General features: G+C 40.8%; 1 protein-coding gene across 2 annotated transcripts; it reads left to right on the top strand.

Annotated features, from left to right (window-relative positions):
• The first annotated feature begins 3076 nt into the window (after positions 1-3076).
• On the top strand, positions 3077-18777 carry lbh (LBH regulator of WNT signaling pathway). 2 transcript variants are annotated; one of them, XR_004933402.1, is made up of 4 exons: positions 3077-3299; positions 8026-8128; positions 12363-12890; positions 18737-18777. XR_004933402.1 is itself a non-coding variant. In XM_012861584.3 (3 exons), the coding sequence occupies exons 1-3, from the start codon at positions 3271-3273 to the stop codon at positions 12573-12575; spliced, it is 345 nt and encodes a 114-aa protein (XP_012717038.1). In that variant the 5' UTR covers positions 3077-3270; the 3' UTR covers positions 12576-13594. The 2 variants fall into 2 exon arrangements, 1 of the variants encoding a protein (XP_012717038.1); XM_012861584.3 differs by lacking the exon at positions 18737-18777 and having other exon boundaries at positions 12363-13594.
• The last annotated feature ends 3375 nt before the right edge of the window (positions 18778-22152 follow it).

A 22152-nucleotide genomic window follows, 5' to 3' on the forward strand; every position in this document is an offset into this window, starting at 1 on the left:
AATAACCTAACTTTTTTTCATGTATGGTTCATATCTGCATTTTGTATACGTGCAATATGTTTTATTCTATATTTTGTTTTCAGAATTGTTTGCCATCTTGCTTTTGCTGTGTGAGGTTTCTGTTGTATAGCTCTCTGTGAAAGCTATGAGTGAATATGTTTATATACCTTATTTTTAAAGGACAAGCACTAGTTTTGGACAAAATTCACTCATTGTATGTCATCTCCAGCCTACATGAGCTTCCCCTCTGTCTTATTTCATCCACTGCTGGCAAATTCTATGATACTACTGCCATCTTGTGGTCGAGTTCTGCCAGCAAATATACATTGATTTGAAAATGGCATAGTGAATTATATAACCCGCCCCATCAACACTGTCAGGTGAGTGCAAAGGACACAGGTATGTCACAGTGTTAATCAGTTGCAAAAAGTGTAAAAAATAAATAAACAACATACTCAAAAGAATATAGCTGTGAAATTGTTGTTGCATGGTGTTCATCTTAACTGTTGATTTACCAGAGTGACCAGTCTGGACAATGTAGAGATAAACAGAAACAATTTATTTACTAATCACTACCACGCAGTTGCTGTATTTGGTGCCAACTCGTTAGAAACTCTTTACATTTAGTAAGGACACATTTGGTATGCAGAGCAAAACCAGTTTCTCATAAAATTAGAATACTATAAAAAGTTCATTATTGGAAACTCAAAAGTGTCACACCCTGATCAGCAAATTAACTCAAAACACCTGGAAATATAGCTTTGTATCCAAGCATATTAAAAGAAAATTGAGTGGAAGGAAGAAGTCTGGTAGGAGACGGTGCACCAGCAGCAGGGGGAGCTGCAGCCTTGAGAGGATTGTCCAGCAAAATCCATTCAAGAATTTGAGGGAACTTCACAAGGAGTGGACTGAGGCTAGAGTCAGTGCCACAAGAGCTACTGCGCACAGACGAATCCTACACAAGGGCTACAAGCGTCTTACCTGAGTTAAGGAGAAAAGGAACTGGACAATAGTCCAAAGTTCTGCTTTCAGATGAAAGTAAGTTCTGCAATGAGTGGAGAGTAACGGAATCCAAGTTGCTTTAAGTCAAGTGTGAAGTTTCCACAGTCAGTGATGTTTTGGGTGCCATCTGCTGGTGTTGGTCCACTGTGTTTTCTGAAGTCTGTGGTTAATGCAGCCATCTCCCAGGAAATTCTGGAGCACTTCATGTATGCTTTACTAATTAACCAGTAAGCCAAAAGTAGTGTTACTAGTAAGCTACTGCTAATATTCTGCCCTATAGGTTATTACTGTGGAATTTGTGTTTCACCAGTGAACTAGTTGGCACATTGGTGCTGCGCCAGTGAATATGTTTTTCCATAAAAGCTTAAATGAGTTAACTAGTGTGCTCTGAAGGCTCTGCTGGTCAACTAGTTGAACTGTAGGCCACACAAGTCAACTAATAAATACACTTATGGTTCACCAGTAAACTACTGGAAAAATTTGCTTTGAGTGGTTAACATGTTGGGGGTTTTAGTGCTAACTAGTTAACTAGTATAATTTAGTCAGACTAATGCACAGTAGCTGTCAGCTACTAGAAATCATACTAGTTATGACTTTTGAGCTAATAGAGCTACATTTTTCCTGTTTAATAGGACTTTTGCTCCGACCGGTTGAACAAAGGTTCCACTAGTTAGCTAAAGGTTTTATTAGTAAAAGTATTATTTGAACTACTGTGGCCAAATGTTTAGTTAGTGCACTTGATGACTGATTTACACAAAGGTTTAGCCATAACAATGTCTGCAACTAGTACATACGGCAAAATGCATCTTTCTTGTTAACTAGTAAGGAGAATCATTGGTCGGCATGTTAATTAGTTTACATTTAGGTTCAGTAGTTAACAAGTAAGGCGTTAACTAGTGAAGCAGTGGATGTATTAAGCGTAACTAGTTAACAAGTACGCCAAAGGTTGTACTTGACATTTTAGTGCACCTTTTATTACACTTGCACACTATTTAACTGGCTGGCACTGGAGAGTATTCTAGAGTACTAGTTGACTGCCTGACTTTTAGGTTGCACTAGTACTGGGCACTTTTGAGGGTCACAAATAAACTAGTAGGCATAAATTGATTTGAATATTTAACGAGTTAAAGTGCTGCTAATTAGTTAATTATTGCAACATGGTAATTGTTTCATTTGTACTTGTCTTGGGCTAGTGCGTCAAAAAAACATACTAGTTGGGACTTTCAGGCTACTAATGCTGAATTTTGGCTGGCTGGTAGAACTAGTTTGCAAGCAAGTGTGACTGAAGGCAATGGTTTGGGGGGGGGGGGGGGGGGGGAATCCTGTGGGCCCTGAGGAACAGGGTTGCCAACCGCTGTCGTAAATGGCACAGCTGGCTTTCAGTCACAAGGTGGCAGTAGAGACCTACCTGCATTTTTTGTGTGCATGCACTTGCTCTGAAAACTGCAACGCGCCTCCTTTTCTGACTCAAAAGTACAGCAGCGAGCACAGAAAAGGGCAATTGTGTAAGGTGCGAATGTCGCTAATGCTCCAGACGTCACCGCCGTAACACGGGCACGGTCGAGCAGGAGCAAAAACATCCTCCACGAGCTTTGATGACATTTCTTCGACAGCTCGCAAAGGTAGTTTGTGATTGTGCTTGATTGGTGCGTGCACACTGAACTTGCTGGACCCAGACTCTAAATTTGCCCTTGGAATATATTTGTGAATGAATCTTGTCCGCTGCTCATTTGGATGAATGTCACGCATCGCCAAACGGACAAATCAGCGTGTTTTTTGTCATTCACAAAGGGGCGGGGAGGGGAAGACTTTCATTTTGTTGCCTTGGAGACTACAAATCAATTGCACGTTGCGGCATCTTGCCTTCCATTCCCAATGAGCTAGTTTCTGTCACCGCTGACGTCATTCAGAAGGAGGGCGGATACCTTGCGTGTTACAGGCGCTCTGATTGGCCGACGCTGTTAATGAGCTGCCATTGAGGATTTTTTTTGGGCTCGTGCGGAGGGGTGGGGGTGTGCGTCGGGCTGACGGAGCGCACCGCCTCCCGCATAAATAGCGAGCACAGCTGGTTTCTGCGATCAGACGCATCAATTGGCGGAACCGCGTCGTTTGTCCAGGCTGCCTGACTCGCTGCTCTGTTACTTTTGTTTTGCCGGAGCGTCCTTTTCCGCTTAGGCACACAAAAAAAAAAAGATACAAAAAAAAAGAAAAGAAATAGATAAAGAACAGTTGATCAGGTTTGACAGAACAGACAGCCGGTGTGAATTCATGTCTGTATTTTCACCGCAGATATTCTGGTGAGTACTCGCATCTCATCTAGTGGCACTTGTTATGCCTTGTTTGTCTGGACTTTTTGGTGCCACTTTTTTTTTTTTTTTTTTTAGGTCTCGTCTTAGAATAAAGTGAAATCCCTCGGGTACAGAGCATTGCACTCGGGGCTTTGTACCTGAGGGGGGGGAGAGAACAATGAAAGGGGTTGTTCAGGGTGGCTTTTGTTTGGTGATTTCCCTCTGAATCAGCCACCTTTGTTGCTATACACCCACTCTTGTTTCCTTTAAGATTTTCTGTGGGGTGTTGCCCCTGAACTTGGAACATTTCAGGGCAAGACGGATTAAAGGCAAATTAAAGTGTTTGACCTTTTCCCCTCCCTTTTTATTCTCTAGACTCTGACGCTGTTGTTTCCAGTTTCATTTTTATTTTTTTATTTTAAAACTGCAACATATTCCTTTCTAGAGACTCTACCTTAGTTTGACTTTGTCATTCTGTTCTATTTTTATTCATCATTTTTGCTGTATGTGCAGAAAGGGGTCACTTTGCTTTTCCTGTTTTGCCCTTTTGTCTCCTAAGTAGCTGCAGGTGCATTTGAGTGCCTCTCGGTGCCTTTTTTTTTTTTTTATTCTTGGCTTGTTGCAGAAAAGTTCAGTTCTGTGCTCTTGAACATTTCCCCCATCTGTCAGGAGGATATGCATGCTGCTTTGAAATCTCATTTTGCAAACACCATTAAAACCTCAGGCTTCTGCCTCTCTGTACCAGGAAGTCAAGAATCTAGCTCTTCACTGAAACCACATTTTTTTTTTTCCCCCTGTCTTTTGCGCTCTTGCTCTTCATACATGCTTGTCATTTTTATCTCTGTGAGAAAGTTCTCTTCTAATGGCAGGAGCTGTTAATCTAAATAACAAGCATAGCTGGGATGTTTGGTTGATTGTTTTATTTTTATTAATTGAGCTCTGGTTGCCCAGCCTGAAATTATTTTCCATGGTGAGCAGGAAGATGTTTCTCAATACTTTAGTCTGTTTCCAAAATGCATCAATCGCATGAAACGCGTCTCAAGAAGAGCTGACCTAATTTGTTTGCAGTGACGATACTTGGTGATAGAGGAAGGGTAGTCTTTCCCCAGCTGTACCTGTGACCTGGCCCATGGAAAAAGCCCAGTTCTGGCCCTGGACTGACTGCAGCTTTGCCCATGCTGCCACGCAGGTCAAGATTTATGATTGTAGTAGCAACAGACGCTAGGTAGCGGAGGTGGCAACCATGTAGACTGTGCAGGTTGCAAATTCCTCACTTGTACAGCGATCGCTGCAGAGACTGCTTAGGTGTCAAGCTCCAGCATGAACAAAAAGGGTGCCACAGAACTGTTTTTGTTTTTTTTTAATAGGCCTATTTGAGATGTTTGAAAACAACTAGTCCTAATTAGGACTTTAACATTTATTTGCATAGATCGTTTGGCATACGTGTCTTTTGTTAAATGATCAGTTGTGTCAGTAGTTTGAGGGCCAGGATCACTATATAATTAGTTCTGATTTTGAAAATAATTCAAAACATTTGGGATCAAAGTTACTTCTGATTGTTGGCTAATTTAGGCAACATTGATATCTTAAAATTCGGAACATCACCTGTCCAATGGAAACTATTTTTGGGGACAAATATTAACTTTGTTTTGGGGGCCAGTGGCAGAGGATTTTCTTGTGATTGTATCAACACAGACATACTTAGGTTACTGTGGAAGTGGAAAACTGGCAGGATTGATGGGGTCAGGATGCAAAGACGTCCTGCCATCTGCTGCACCTACCTTTTTAAACTTTGACCCAGTGGGTAATTTGTGTTTGTATCTTTCCATAGAACAGTACCTATGTGATATGAATTGCTGCTGAACTGCATTTAATTGCTTCACGAAGACCCCTAGGCTTTTGGTGTCCCTCCCAGGGACGTGTCCTTCAATCTCCGATGCCTGAAATGACACGGTGGTGTTTGTTTCTTCCCAGGTCAACTTGTTGCTCATACACTCCCACTTCCTTCCATTGTGCCCCTTTATGTTTTATTGGGCGCCGTTCTGTTATTCTAAGCTGAGCAGGATGTTTATACGATCCAAGAGCAGAAATATGACTGGCAAGGCTAGAGTGTTTATCTTTCTTTCTTTTTTCTCTCCCTCCTTTCCCCTCTCATTGTTGTCTCCTCGGGTCCTTGCTGTCTGTGTTCATCCTTCTGCCGTCCTTCTTTTCTACAGGTCCCCACTTGGGGACCAATATGAATACATACTGCTTCACTTCTTTCCTAGTCGAAACACTGCATAAGAAAACAAACTTTTTATTTTTGGATATCCTTGTATTGTTCTACGCTGTTGATCTGGCCTGTGCAGAAACAGTTACTTTTAAATGGGGGGGGGTCATATGCTTTTTGCCTTTAACATTTCCCAGCCACACTGCAACCTGTTGTGAAAATTTTAGAGATGGAAAAATTGAACCTGCTTTTGCTTCAGGGTTTATTGACCTCCTGAAATTGAGCGACTCGTGTCACATGATTCACCCCGATCTGGATGACAGTGTGTTTGATTTGGGTTCTTGATTATAGACTGCACCACAGAATACAGGTTAGAGTTGTACTAGGAGGGACATCTTGGTCATATCCCAAAGACGGATGAGAGATATATATTTTTATGAGTGAGATGAAATGGACCAAATTTTACACTGATGGATTCTTCTCAGTCCTTAAAACGGTGGAATCTCTTAATTTCACCAACTAGAAATCTAAAATTTGATCCCAATTTAAGAAAGATCATGGTGTCGGGCTTTTTTTCTTCTAACACCTAAGGTTTGCATAACACTTAGTTGTCCACTCCTTGTGTATTGGACATGAAAACAAGCAAATAATACTAATTGGGATAAATCTAGATCCCAGCTCCCCTTGCTGTGCCCCCTTTAACACAGAAGCGTTCTGGACAAATAGCCATATTGCACATGTCAAACATTTCAAGATGTGTAACCTTGGAGTTACAACATAAATCCTCTGATATACCTTAAACACTAGATGTATCTGGAATTGTGAGTGGTTAAAAATATCCATTTGAATGCACAGCAAGCGTGCTGTCTTTAAAACGTGGATGCAGCTGCAGATCAAATCTGCCTGTATTCTGACAATCGTTTGCCAGAAATGCGCTACCGCTATAGACTGCTAAGGTTGGCCTCACAGGTGTTTCTTTTAGATTTTTCCAGAAGTGTATGTAATATTTTCCAACTGTCTAATTTCTATATATTTAACCCACTATGATTCATAAAAACAAACGTGCTTTCAGACTCCCTCATACTTTTGCTGTTTGGTGTGCTCCTGCTCCGTATTGACAGTTTATGAAAATGTACGACTGTCAAATGACAGAAAGTCCTCCTTATAGATGTTGTGCTTCCATAGGAAACTGCATATAAACTAAGTCAGTCGGTGAATTCAGTAATTGATTAGAAACGCCTACAAAGTTGTGTCAAAACGTGCTTATGAGATATGCAAGTCTCTAACCAGCACAGGTATGAAACTGCGTGTTTTGCTCCTGTTTCTCTTTTTACTGAAGCCTCTACACTTTTCAGTTCAAACAGCGGAGCAAAGTTTTGCATAACTTGAGTCACAGGTTCACACTACAAGCTAAACGATGCTCAGAAATTCCATGAACCATGTTTCATGTTTTAACTGAGTTAAATTAAACTCAAGCAGGTGTTTAACATTGTCCTCAAAACAATGATTGTCACCCTGGTGAACATTTAAAAAAAACTAAAAATAAATGTTGGCATTGTTAGAATATCAAGTCGTTTTTAAAGTTTGTTTAAAATCGCTGACTGATTTTTAAAGCTTCATCTTAACCAATTTCAATATTTTAGAATAAAAGTAGGTTAAGTGAAACCCACACATCCTGCACTGACGTGTAGAGAAGTCCCCTGAATGATAGTGTTTGGACGCATGCAAGCATCTTGTCAGGTTCCATTTTCTTTGGCCCAAGTTGCCATAGACACACAAACCACAACCCTGTGGCCAGTGACTGACCGCCAGGCTTTAAATAGAGACCGTGAGAAGGCCGCTCAGCATCTTGTCTCAGGGCTCATGTCTATGGAGGGACTGGTCTCAAGCTAATCTTAATTATTTGTTCTTTTTCTTTATTATAAAATGCTAGAAAGCTCTAGGCATGAGTTTTTACTAAAACCTATTTGACATGGAAAGTTTGTCCAGGCTTTGAATGCATCAGGTTCCTCCCCATTCAAATGCCACACCACGCCCCCAGCGCACTCTCACAATGACTGTTCCAAGCTGCAAGTGCAAGAGCGCATCTTTCTCTATTTAGAAACAGCCCCCCTTATGCAAGCGGCACGATGAGCACTGCAGCTTTGCAGTGCATTAGAACAGCAGACCGAGAACTGGATGTTGTGGTCAAGATTTGCAGAGAATAAACAAAACTCCGGCACGCGTACAGGGAAGTGATGCACTGAAAGCATGGGCCTTGATCTGCATATAGATTGTTTTTGTTGTTCTTCAACCCATCTGAAATTTTCCAGTCACTATGGGCCTAATTATTTTGTGGCACTTGATGGGGGGGGCTTACTGTCTGCTTTTATGTTCACATGTGATTTTGAACAAAATGAGAAGTTCCCCATTATAAGCCTTTAGGGCATATTTAACCTCTGACAGGGTGAAAGTCAGATAACTCCTGACCCCGTTACCTCTGCACAAGTGTTCACTCTCTACATCTCTCATCTTTCACCCTTGCAGCCCAGTGTTTGTGCCCGTCCCAGATATGACTGAGGTGATGATCAGTAACACCCCCATGGAGGACATGAGGCTCAGCCCAAGCAAGGACAGACTCTCCTTCCAGGTAACACACACACACACGCATGCAAACCAGACAGTGAAATATTGCTTCCTTTCTAAATGTCTTTCCATGCATTTCAATGCAGAATTCCATTATATAACATATGGATTTATCTAGTCATTATCGTAAGCTGGTTTGACATTAGAAATGCCAAGAGCGAGCAGTAACACTCGCACAATTTAACACCAGAGGTATTTAATGTGTCGAGGACCATTAAAATCTCCTCTCTTAAATCATATTTTTATTTTATATATTTGTTTGTATAAAATGGCAGAAAACAGTCTTGCAACAAATACATGATTTGTTAGCAAAATATAAATTTAATACCATGAAAATATTACAACAAATTCTCACTTTCCTTTTTTGAGAGAATGGAGATTTAAGATTAGTCACTAATTGAATCCTGCAGAGAGAAACGCCACAGATGATGGAAGCAGCCATCAGGTGGTCCTGACAAGCTTCTACCGCCGCCTTTGTCTCGCTGTCTGCTCAACGCGGTCGTCTTTGAGCAGAGCCAAGAGATTCACTGATCAGAGTTCAGTGGCCAATGCCAAATTTAGCCAGCACAGATTTTTCTTTTAAGAACTGCAATCGGACATTGTTCTTCCAGTCATGAGCGGTGATGCATTTGTGTTAAGAGCAGAACAAATGCTACACGATGTGAGCAGATGCTCTAAAGTAGTGTTCCATTTAAAAACTAAAATGTTACACCTTTTAAGATTATCTTTAGAGTTGTAATGCTAACCGTGGCTAGCAGTAATAAATGTAAAAGACTGAGTATGCATATGCGCTGGTCTGCTGAATCCACTGCACCCCTTTGAGTTTGCTGGAACATCCCTGAGGCAGATAAGTTTTGACCGCCGATGGCAAGCAGCTTTTTGTATGCAAGAGTTGGGTACAAAACCAATAACTCTGAAATTACAAGCAGCTACTAAAGTCGGGCTCTGTCGCAGGAAGGGAAACAACCTGCGTGTCTGGGGGGGGAAATGGGGTTACTTTTGAGCAGCTTCTTGAACCCTTCATCTCTGCCTTAATTTTTAAATATTTTACATATCCTAAAAATTGCAGTTTTGCTGCAGTAACGTCTTCGACACCAAAGAGCATTGTTGTTACCCAAACGCTACCAAGGTGTGCTATGGTGCATTTTATTGACTGGTAAGACATCAGATTTTAGTTAAATTTGCCAAGTCTGGTCACCTCCTGAATTTCGGAGCGGCGCTAGCAGAAACTAAGCTGCTTAGTTTCTCGTATTAAAAACCTAAAGAGGAAGGGCAGTGAAAACATTATTGGAAAATACTTAAAGCTTAATTTCAATAGAACATTTTCTGGTGAGATGTGTTTTAATATTTAATCCATCTTTCCAAAAAAGGGATGGCTTAACATTCAGAGCTGTTCATTCAGTACACTTATGAACCGTAGGCAGCTGCCTGCTCGAGATGCATGCCGAAAGGATGTAGACTGACCCAGAGGAAGGGCTTTGCTTCCTGTGACTCCTTAGATTACACCCCAGCTGTGAGTCTGAGAGGAACGGAAGGAGAAGAGGCCAGCAGCATGCCTCTTCTCTGCTGTGATTTTTTTACCATCTCAGCCATTTGCCCAATGTCCCAGGATTTCCTTAGAGAACCACTCTATGAAGCGGAGATGGTTTCGCCCGTCATTTCCGTAAACTGACACCGACTTGAATGACGTGAGCTTGATATTCCAGATGCTCTAGCACAAGTTATTAAAGTGAATGTAGCCCCATGGTCCTTCAAGAGGAAATTAAATGAGATGAAAATCGACCCGGCGTTATCCTTTCAAAAGGCAGCGTCATGATTCAGCTGCCTCACCCATATTCCTTGGAAAAGAAATGGCTTATTATGCGTTGGCAAATTCACCCTAAGGCAAAGTCAGTCACTGTCCGACTCTCTGACGCACAGCAAGTATCAACGATGCAGAGCAGAAAAAAGCAGGCGCATATTTTATTTGCATACAGTTGATTTCATACATAATTAAAGCTTGCTGTGACTCTTTTTGGAAACCTGGAGTGCTGCTGATGGGAACACGCTAGCCTAAATTACCTGAGATCTAATTCGTAAAGCATATAAATAGCTTTCCATTTTTGTTTTTGCTTCTCGTCTCTTCTGGAATTCAGGAAGAGTCAGACACAGCTGGATCTCTTTATCTCTTGTCTCATTCCAGCTCTTAGAATGCTTTCTTTCCACTCGGCTCTGTGCCCAGACGGCGACACCCCCCCCCCCCCCAACTCAACCTCTGTGACTTGGTATGAAATCTGCAGGTCTAAAAATATTCATCTACTTTGCTTTATCCAAACAACAAAAAAAGCTGTTCTTGGATCAGGAGAGGCAACCCATCCCCTCTTGAGAGCAATTTCTCCTTTTTCTTTCCTGAGAAAGTTGGAGGTTGAAGAGGGAATGTACGTAGTTTGTCAAACTGCCTCTCATGCAATTCATCTTAGGTTCAAGCCATTTAATGTAGTTTTAATTTTAGAGGTATGGTTGTGATCCTTTAAATAAACAACAAGCAAGTTCTTAAACCTTTTTTTTTTACTACAGAGGCACACAAATCAGATTTTTGGTGAACTTTCACCATTTTTCTCTTTTTGTAAAGACTAACTCTCTATTAAATTACTGGCATTAAAGCTTTTGTTTTGTTTTTTTTTCTCTAGCCTTCCTGTTGTGAGCGGTGACTCATTATTTTTATTGGAAGCAGAAGTATTGTTTGTAAGAAGCTCCAAGTCAACTCACCCTTTCATACCGCTGTTTCACACCTATGTATTACCACATTCATCCCTTCCTACTTTCATTTTCAGCACATAAACTATTTTGTACCCATGCAGTGTATGAAACAATTTTCTACATTGTAGTTGAGCCTTTTTCAATGAGTTTTTGGCTGCTTTTATTTGCAATTACACCCAACTGAAACTTATTTTGGTTCTGATTCCTGTTAGGGCCAGTCGATTTGTCTAAAATATGACTTATGACCCCCTGATGAAACCGGAATGCCTCTTGGCAACCTCATGATGGTAAATGAAATTTGCTCCAGTCACAGCCACTTTAAAAACAGATCGTGTCAAGTAATTTTCCAATGTTCTACTCGATCTACTGCATGTAAAGTAGTTACTAAATATCCCCCAGGGGGGCACGAACAACATACACATGATTGCTGCAAAATACCCTGCGGTGCGCCACACCACTTCATGGGTTTCAAACCAGAGTTCAGAAGCTAAATAAAGAAGTCTCTATAAAATGGGGGGGTTAAAATCAAGACATTGCTTGCATATTTGATTTTTCAACTATTTAAGGTTGGTAAAACCAACTGCAATAAGCTGCAGCATTATATGGTAGTTATGTATTCCATAGGAAAGAACGCTAATCATAGCTCTGAAATAAATAAATAAAAAGCTGCTAACCCTCCCAAGTCCAGTATGATGCATGAAAGACAGGCCGACGACTGAAAAAGATATGACACAACTCTGCTGTGATGTGTGTAACCTGATCTGGGTCAAACCCACAAATTGAAGTCCCATGACTAACTGCACTGTGAAGTGACCAGAACCCACCCAAATCTAGCTCTGTACTTTCCACCAGTCAGGGTGGTAATGTCAGGTTTCTTAAAAATATCTCCTAACACCATTTGTACTTCCTCTGGATTGATCTTCTATAACCTGATTTGTGCTGAAAGTGGCTTCCCTCTGTAACCACTTCAACACTGAAGCATGTTGGAACTACATGGTAACACTTGGGTATGATGTGGTAACTGATTTAAAAAAAAAAATAAAATAAAATAAAACCTTTGTTCAAAATGTATTATCAGCTCTTTACTGATAAGAATACTGTTCACTAATCAGTAAAGTATTGCATTTTGTATGACTTTGGATGGCTGTGACTAACTTGTACTTTTGAAAACCAATTGCTTAAGTGTGAGGAAAGAGGGATTGCATTAGTTTAAGGAATGTGGGATGGGCAAGAGCAGGTCTGCTAGATGACAAGTACAAATTTGTAATCTGTTCTCATCTGGTGCTTAGTCAGCTCTCAGATATTTGGCACTGCCCAGGTGCCCAGTGTGTCTAGCTTTTCCATTAAAGCACATGAAGGGTTAATGATAAAAGTGCTCACCGTCTTATTCCTGTGGTAGTACTGACTTATTTCTGAACGGGCCATGTTTTCGTTAACTGAAGTTCCTGTGGATTTCCTTTTTCATAAATGATTAAGAATCCACGTCTTTCCTTTGCCAGATATTTCCAGACCCCTCGGACTTCGACCGTTGCTGTAAGCTTAAGGATCGCCTCCCATCCATCGTGGTGGAGCCAACAGAAGGAGAGGTGGAGAGCGGAGAGCTTCGCTGGCCTCCGGAGGAGTTCCTCGTCAGCGAGGAGGAAGAGGATGAAGAGGAGCCGGGCGACTGCAGCATGCAAAATGGACAGCCGGCACAGAATTCCCAGCACTAGAGGCCGGGCGATTCAGCACCATGTTCACTTTGCTATTCGGTTCCGAGGGACGGTACTTTTCACACATTGATCACACTTCACTGGAGCACTCCAGCACATTCGACTGACACGTCCAGTGTCTTGTGATGCCATCTCTCCATGACACATGACCCTTGACACAAATGTACACATCCACCAAAACGGGGGGGACTTTCCCTGTTTTAGTACATGGAATAACTCCTCTCCTAGTTTGGACATCTTACCAAAATGGAGGTTGAAAGATCAGTCTACATCCCTCGCCTACTTCCCACAGTGTCCATCGTCACGTGTGTGTGTGTGGAGTCCAAGCCGATGCCCTGCTCAAGAGCAGCAGCTTAGTGCTTCATGAACAGCTCTTCCCCTGCAAGAGTCCCTGCTGCTCTTATTTTGAAATGGCTGGCATCATGACCCCAGAGTCTTTATACCAGTGTGCAGATCAACTGTGGTACCTGTGTGGAGTTAATGTACAATGCACTGTTCTGTTTTTCTTTTTTTATTATTATTGGTATAATTATTGTTGCCACTGCTGTCTGTAGATGTCTCCTTGACGTAAATGGTGGTTGTCTTTGAGAAGTGGACATTCTGTGGAAAGTGTTTTCTCTGCACAGGATTTGCCTTGGTTATACTTGCATAACTTAGTTGTTGGCAAGTTGGGGCAGAAAAAGGAAAGTTTGCAACTGATGATTTGCTTTGCAGGCTAGATGTGCACTGAAACCGGAGTTATGCTATTAAATCTGCAATCACACTTGCCTCCAAGAAGCAGCGCTTGGATGACAAAGGAAAATGCTTTAAGGATGAGCTTTTGGGGAGGGGGGGGGGGGGTTGGGATTAAGCACTTGATAAAAGGAATGTACAGAGCCAATGAAGGATGTGTAAATACATGTTCTTAGTAAGCCAAGCTGAGACTTGGTGGTGTGATGAGTTGACCATATTTTCTAGTCTTCCTGTTTTTAAAAACAGCCATACTTTTGATGCCATATGGTTCTGATTCACTGAAAAAATAAAAAAAAACTAATAAAATAAATTAGGCAATACCTAAAGCAGTACTCTTCGTTCACCATTACGGCTATTTACCAGAAGGTGTTTGGAAAGTTCTGTCTGTATTTGTGTGTGGGTATGTAATTTTACAAGTGACTTCCTGTTTTCCTGGAGTCATAAGTTTGCAGTTTAAACAACAAAGTTGGCGGAATTTATTTTCTTTTTTCTTTCTTGGGTCAGTTCAATGTTACTGTTGTGGAAGCATGACTAATGTCCGTCTCTTAAATCGTTCTCATGTGAGTGGCGTTAGGGCTGCAAACAGAACATCTTTGTCATGTCACGTCGCCTACAGGTTCCCACGTTGTTTGTAAAGCTCAGGGAGATTAGCTGCCATCTTTCTCTTGGTGTTACTGTTTTTTGTTTTTGTATTTAGACCACATTTCTCATTAATTATTGCAAAGACTGTAAATAAAGAAATTGAATTTGCTATACACTCTTGTGAGTCTCCAGTACTTCACTTAAAGGATTTTTTTATTTTTACTTTTTTCTCCCTCTCCCCCAAAACTGGGTAATCCTGTGCATTCACAGCAGTTTCCAGAAGCTCTGTGTAATTTTCCTCTTGTAAACCCCCACTCTCAGTTTTACCCCCCACTCACCTTACCTCCAGTGGTTGGAGAGAAGCAGTCTTGCTTCCTGCTTGGCATCTTTCACGTTGAACATCTCTCCCTCTATGAAAACAGATGCAGTGTGTGTGTGTGTGTGTGTGTGTGTGTGTGTGTATATATAGAAGCGAGAGCAGCCACATGCTACTTCCTGTCTTAACTTGCACACAATCGTTCTCCTACTTGCAACAAAATCTCATTCCTGAACTCTGAACAGCTTTGCTTTACATTAAGCTCCAAAAGCTGTCTCGGAGGGAAGTGGAAGGTGCTTAAGCTGTATGCAACACCAAGTTTGACTCTTTTTGAAAGCTTTTGCAGGTACGCAAAGCTCTACGCCACAGAGTATGCTTGAGGCCTGTGGAAGTGTCAACTGGAGTTTGATTCATACAGGTGCAACTAGAAAGGTTACAAGAACGAGAAGTTAATTTTATTTTTGGAAATTCAACTTGCAGTGGAAACCAGACATTTCCACTGTGTGTAAAGATGCGTAAACTTTTGCATTCTCTCCATCTTTATGTGAACCAACTAAATGGCCAGTTAAGTTTAGCTTTGTTTCCATTTTCTAAATGGCAGAATCATTTTTTTTCTTTGTTCAAATTTACTTGCTCACGGCTATTGAAATTCTAATTAAAGTGGAATTGACTAACCAAAAAATACAATTTTGGACCAAGACATAATCATCCTCCACAAAGACAGCAGACCATAAAATGTCATTGCTTAAAAAGCTGACCTCAGAATGCTGGATTGAAGCATAAAGATTTAACTGTGGAGTGCAGCTGGAATCAGTGCTTCCAGAGCCACGGCACAAAAACTCATCTAGAACATGGGCTACAGCTGTTGCGTTGTCGAGCCACACCTGGAGCACCTTACCTGGGCTGAATTTGTGTTCCAGCAGGACTAGGCAGCTGTCCCAATGAGCTATATAATACACTGGAGTGCTGATTTTGCCGAAAAACTGAAGTCACTGGCCGCCATCTTGCTACTCCCTACTCTCTCAGAATCCCATAGGATTTGGCTGCAGCAACAAGCAGTTTTCTGGCTGTGTGAAAACGTTTCACAGGTAATTCTACAGTCAATGGATGTACTAACACTATCAACTACTAGGAAATTAGGTGCTCACATATTTTACATGTTATTCATATTAAATATGTATATATGTATACATATATGTAAATATGTTTTTGTATATTGTATATTCCTAAATGTTATATATATTTTAATAAATAAAATGCTAAATATTTCAGCACATGACTTTCTCAGTACTTGATAGTTTTAGTACATAACATAAAAGTATATGGCATTTGACGTTAAAAGTTTCAAGCCCCCCCTGAACATGAGAAAATCCTCGTTATTCGATGCTGTAGCGCACATATTCCCTAGTTACTGAGGGAAAATATGGAGTACCAATATGGCGGCTGGGGGCTTCAAAGCGACTCGTTCTAACAGCTGGCGATTAGCACTCCAGTGTATTATATAGCTCAGTGAGCTGTCCGCACTACAAACTACCAGAGCCCTGGTTGATTACTGATATAATTTGGCTTGATTGACCAGGAAACTCACCTGATGGAGGGTTGTCAAGATGACGATGTCGAAGACTGCCATTAAAGCAGCCTGCATGGGTTTCTTCAACACCTAAGTAGTCATGGGCTGTTTGCCTCCATGCCACACTGCAATGATGCCGTAAATCATATAAAAATAACCACAGGGGTTGGAGTGTATATACTGCACAGTACATAAACACCTGTTTCAGGAGGCTTGGATTTCTGTATTAAAATTAATTTTTTATTGATCTCACGCAATGTAATTAATCTGAGAAACGGCATTTTGGAATTTAATTGGCTGTTAGCCACAATATTTAAAGAAATACACCCTTAAAATATATGTATTACTCATGGAAGATGAAAAATATCAGAGTTTCATTTTTGGACTTAAAACAAAAAGATGAAATTCAATTAAATGCTAAGCACCTGTCAAATTAAGTGGAAAAGTTGAATTTATGGAAATGAATGGCTTTCTAATCACTATTAGTCATGGAAATCTTGCAGGTGATTTACAAGTGGACATGTAATGACGCCCCTCCAGGTAATTTCTGATTGTCTGCCACTTGTGGAAAAGTCTGTGAGCGTTGCCATGGCAGGCCTTTGGGGGCTGATCCCTGACACTGGCCAATAAGCTGATTCTCCAGGGACTTCTCAGAAGGGAATCGATGCACACCGTCTCCATACTGCTTCCTTCTTGAGAAAAGAGGGATGAAACAGTTGTAAATATGAACTAAAGCCGATGAAGATGGCCAGCAGCAGATTTGTGTGTCCAGCACAGGGAGCCGGTGTCTGGTTCAGAATGCTGTAATGAATAGCTTTTGTAACTGTCCTAATGAGTGTGGCTCGATCGCCGTGGAAAAAGTAATGAGATCATGGAAAAACGAAATCACAAGAAGTTAGGGGAGAGGTACAGTCCTCGGAGACGCAGTCTGAACTTGCACCCAGCTACGCAATAATGTGACGTCAGTGAAAGACCTCTGAACTTCACAGTGCCATTCAGATATTGCTGCAGACTGCAATATCCTTCAGTTTTAATAAAGCAATGTACTGCGCCTCGGGGGTTAAGGAGATATGAAAAGGAGCCCTGGAGCAATGCACGGCAGCATTGTGATACTTAGAGCAGCTCTTATCTTCACCATTGTTCCTTTATCCAGCTTACTAAGTCATGAAGATAACTCGTAATTAAAGATTTTTTTTTTGTTGTTTCAATTCTATAGAGAATAGAAATAGAGGCATTTTTATTTTTAGCACTCCTTTTTCCTTTACTTCAAATCTGAGAAGGTTAAGGTTTAACAGCAAGAATCTTTACTCAAACACTTCAGTGTGTTACTCATTACAGGAATTGAAGACTTAGCGATTAAAAATAAGTATTCTAAAAATGTATAATTCAAAAATAGAACATATATATATATATAATATAATCTGCCTTGCAAAAAATTCTCATACTTGTTTAAAACCTTCCATTTGACAGCCAAAACTGTTTGAATTTTATTTTGATTTTATGTGGTAGCTCAAACTGTATTTGTGAAGTTGGAGGAATTTTGTACGTGATTTTCAAGGTCTTTCATAAATAAATAAAATGCATGTGTGTTTAACCCCAGGAGTCAACTCTGAGCTCAAGAGAAGTCATACTACTTATGTCTTGCCACTCGTTTTGCATTGGATTCGATTGTAGCTCTGGCTGTAGGTTTAGGATGGTTGTCCTGCTGGTAGGTGAACACGTGCGCCCATCTCAAGTCTTTCGCATTAAGCTCATCCATCTTCCCATGACCTCCACCAAGCTTCCTTGCTCATGCTGAAGAAATGGATGCACAAACGTCTTTTCTACCACGCTTCACCACGGCCGTGCAATTCAGCGTTAGTTTTCCTTGACTACCGTGCGTAGAGATTTTTTACCTAACCTGATGAGAGCGCCTTTTTCCACATTTGGTGTGTCCTCTACATGGGTTGTAGCAAATTTTAAGTGGTACGTCCATGTTTTTAAAAATATACCAACAATATTATTCTCTTTGACAGATGCTACCACCTGAGATGTTTATCGCTGCGGCTCTTCCAGTGTTATCATGGGCCTCTTAGCTGCTTCTTTGCATTAATCCTCTCCTTTCCTGGCCTGTCTGTTTAGGTGGATGTCTATGTCTTGGTAGTTTTGCAGTTGTGTCATACACTTTCTGTTTTCAGATGATGGGTTGAAAAGTGCTTTGCGAGATGTCCAAAGCGTGGGATATTATTTTATAACCTAACTCTGTTTTAAACGTCACCAGTTTATTCCTGACCTGTGTGCTGTGTCCCTTGGTCTTCATGATACAGTTTGTTCACTAATGTTCTCTAACAAACCTCTCAGGCCTTCGGCATACCAACTGGATTTATACTGAGTTTCAATTACACACAAGCGGACTCTGTTTGCTAATTAGGTCACATCTGATGGGAACTGTTTAGCATTGGATTTTATTTTGGGGTGTTGGGTCTGAATACTAAAGCACATCAAACTTTTTAGATTTTTATTAGTAAATATTTTAATTATTGTCCCTTGACTCTCCAAATATGCTCACTTTGTGTCGCTCTGTCATATAAAATCACAAGAAGCCAAAAAAAGGCATATTTATGGTTTTAAAGTGGCTAAATGAGAAAAAAAGAGAGAAAAGAAATACACAAAATTAAATTTTTACACAAATTGCACAAAATGTTCCTTTTTTTTTGTTGTAAAAACAGAAAAAAGAACAAAAAAGGAGCATACGCTTCACTCCAGTAATCCATACAATGGATTCATGATTTTAAAGTATTTGTGACATTTAAATGATGCGTTCTTTAAGCTTGAATATATTTTTAAAGCACTGAAATTACTGATAGTAATTTCCATGCAGTTAATCTCCTGTAAACGATAAAGCCGGCGGATCGAGGTGTGACCACTCTTCTTGGCTGCAGCACTGAGCACGCACTGACATTGGCACAGTGGGGGGGATAGGAGTGTGTGTGTGTGTGTGTGTGTGTGTGTGTGTGTGTGTGTGTGTGTGTGTGTGTGTGTGTGTGTGTGTGTGTGTGTGTGTGTGTGTGTGTGTGTGTGTGATGGGGACGGAGAGAGTCTGACACGCTATTGTTGGCATGAAACACAGTATCTTAAAAAGTGTGGGAGAGCATGTGCGGCCGGCTGGCTGTGTATAAAAACTGCTGTCCTCTGAGTGAAGTCACTGATAGCTCTTCTGGCTCATTCCTGGGATTCTTTCCAGTGGAAACAATCCCATTGCTGATCCGAGCGTGTCAGCGGTGTCTGACCCGCCGGCCCCCTGAATTCTACCTAACTCTCGGCTACGGTCCACATTAACACTTACCAACAGTGATTTCTCCGTGCCTGAGCCGACATCAACCTTTTCACTTCCTCTCCGAGCAGCCAACTTTGTACGTCTTGAGGGGAAAAATGTTTATCTTTTTATTCCACTTCCTCCTAACTTATCATTTTTTTTCTCCAGTTTGCTTGTTTTCTTGTTCTTTCCATTTTTCTGCCCTCCATGACTTCCATCCCATTTTGTTGTTTCAGCAATTTTCCCATACTTACACAGCAGTAGGAAAGTACTCAGCATTCCCACAGTGCAGGTTATGTTTCACTGCAAACAGAGCCACTGTTCCAATAATCCTACTATTTTAGTGCTGCAGCCTTACAGAGTGAGCCCCTTACCTTTTATCTTATATGTTTTGTGTGTGTGTGCATGTTTTGAAGCTTGCAAACTGATGCATGCGCTTGGATGTTTCATGCACGGCCGTGTCTGGTGTTATGAGTGCCGCTTGCGTAAGGGAAAGATTCTTTTCCCAGGGTTCCTCCAGTGTGAGAAGAGAGTAGAGCTCTCAGGACATGAGGCTAAAACTTTGATAGTTATTTTTAACCTGTTTGGATATGGCCAACCGAGCGTGGACACATATCTGGCACTGTCTACAAAGAAAGAGCTTAGAATAAGGTTTGCTTGGAGGCACAGGAAAAAAGGGGAAGATTAAAAGATGAAGTCAGGGGGTCGAGTATTGTGGATATGTGTACCTTTGCTGGTAACAGTGCCTTGCTAAAGTATCTATACCCATTGAACCTTATCACATTACTAAATGCACAACTACAAACCCTAATGAGTTTCAATGGGATTTGATGTCCCAATAAAACACATTGAAGTCTGTGGCTGGAACACGATACATGTAAACGTTTAAGCACTGGGAAAAATGCAGCTCCTGGCGGATACTTTGCATAAGTGAAAATGAAACTTGCAAATGTAATGTCACGATGTTCCAATAAAAGTTAACCCGTGTACTTTCCAGATGACACAGCAAAACCAGAAGGAAAGGAAAAGCATGACTAAAGGAGGACTTGCATGATACCACAGTCAAGTGAACAAGAGACGGGCTTAGTTATGTGTCCTTTCCGTGAATGCTATATTTATTTGACATTGAAAAACCCATCAGCAGCATGTGACACACCATTCGAGAACAAATGACCACAAAAGTGGTGATCAAATTTAGGACATTTATAATCAATCCCTCGTAGCTTTACAGGAATTTAAACATCAACATGTTTAACGCCAAACTCCTCACTCTGCCTGAACATAATGGAAAACATGAGCAAGCAGAGAACTTTGAGCCCAGTTCAACTTGTTCTCCAAACCTCCTTCAAAGCACTCCCACTGTGGTACGTAGGTTGCCTTTGGTAATGTACAAGACATTTTGTGTGTAAAACACTCACAACGTAATTTACCATTCAAAGGACAAGACTTAACATTTGTTTTTGCTTCAAAAAGAAATGAGTAAAAAGAGAAATGTAGTTAAGAATATTTTAAGAACTTCCAGTATAAACTTAAGCAGAAAACAGTAAATAAAGAGCAAGGGGAAGCGACTTTCCTCTGAAATTGCACCAAAACCAATTCATGAGGCGAAGACTCCAGTAACACTTGAAATACTGACGAACAGACTTTATTAACAGAAGAATCACGTTTCGGCTTGTTGGAGTCATCGGGGTCATTACAAAATACCAAACAGTGTTTAAATAAAAAAAGTATGCAACAGAAAAAAAAATTAACCAAAGAGCATTCAAGGGGATGGTGTTTGCTGGCTGGTTAAACCTGAGCAGCAATAGGCTCTGGGCTGATCCACTTCAAATTTACAGACAAACTTAAGTTACACATAGCAATAACAATATACAAAATATCCAGAATGCTGCTTTCTTCTTCCTGATGGACCATGTTCCAGATGATAATTTAAAAACCAGTTGGCTCTGCTAATTAGTAATAGAGATATAAGCTCAAAATTGTATTTAGCCTTACTCAAGGAATGTCCTCACTAACACTGGTTAAAGAGTCCAATGTTTGTAAAAGATTTACTGAAAGCTCTGCAAAAAAGAGAAACGTGTTATTTCTCCTAGGGCTGCAATAACTAAATGATATCCCTCTGTTCATGAAACCCTGGTTTGGGAGCTGTAGCAGCTTGTTTTTGATGCCTATTCGGGCAAGAACTCTTGTTTGTTGTCAGAGAAATATGAAGGACGTGTGCTGCAGTGGGAGAGACCTAAGAAGACTCCCCGGGAGTTCTGCAAGTGAGTTCTTGTGAAGTATGGAAGAACTTTGTTCTTGTTCTTGCATCCTCAGGTAAAAAGAACACATTTCTATGAGCTTGAGGAGCGTGTCCAGGCCTTGCGATACATAGCTGCTGAAGTTCAAATAAACTATTTGTTTCTGCAGTTATCTCGACAATTTTAAACAGTTCAGGGTAAAAAAAACAACAACAGACAAAAAATTAACCTTCATGAATCTGGAGTTTGATACTATTTAAAATGTTGAAACTAATATATGAGTTTAATTTTTTATCAAATGTTAAAAATCTTGTATCGCAGCTTATTTTCCTTTATTGTGTTAGTGAGGGGGTGGCGAGCTGGTACGAATAGAGTCACGGTCGGTTAAAAATGTCCTGCGAAAGAAGGCTTCATTTTGTACCCCTAACAGCCAAGAAATGACTCAAAGGTTCAAAATGTGTGAAATGACCAGTCCTTGTGGTAAACACACAGTACCGCCATATTGTTTAGTTTTTTTTAAATACATTTATAGCATAAGTAGCCCTTTTTTCAGATTGTCCAGACAAAAAAGAGGCAAAAAGAAAGAAGGTGGGAAGCAGGGTTTAAAGACCCTGAGGCTGAGTGGCGAACCCTGAATGGCTGCATCAAGGATTGATAGTCTCCATGGAAAGGGTGCCATCTCTACTGCAACGCCAGGCAGCATCCCAGCTGTACTGGGTGATTCAGACTTTCCCCCTCTGAATTTAAACTTCTAAACAATTCCTATCTATTTTCGCCAACTTGCATCATGGTCAAAATTTTATGCAAAATTAAGCAATTATTAAAAAAAAAATTAAGAAGGT

The sequence above is a fragment of the Fundulus heteroclitus genome, chromosome 19 (genome assembly GCF_011125445.2).
Source record: "Fundulus heteroclitus isolate FHET01 chromosome 19, MU-UCD_Fhet_4.1, whole genome shotgun sequence".
Taxonomy (NCBI): Eukaryota; Metazoa; Chordata; class Actinopteri; order Cyprinodontiformes; family Fundulidae; genus Fundulus; species Fundulus heteroclitus.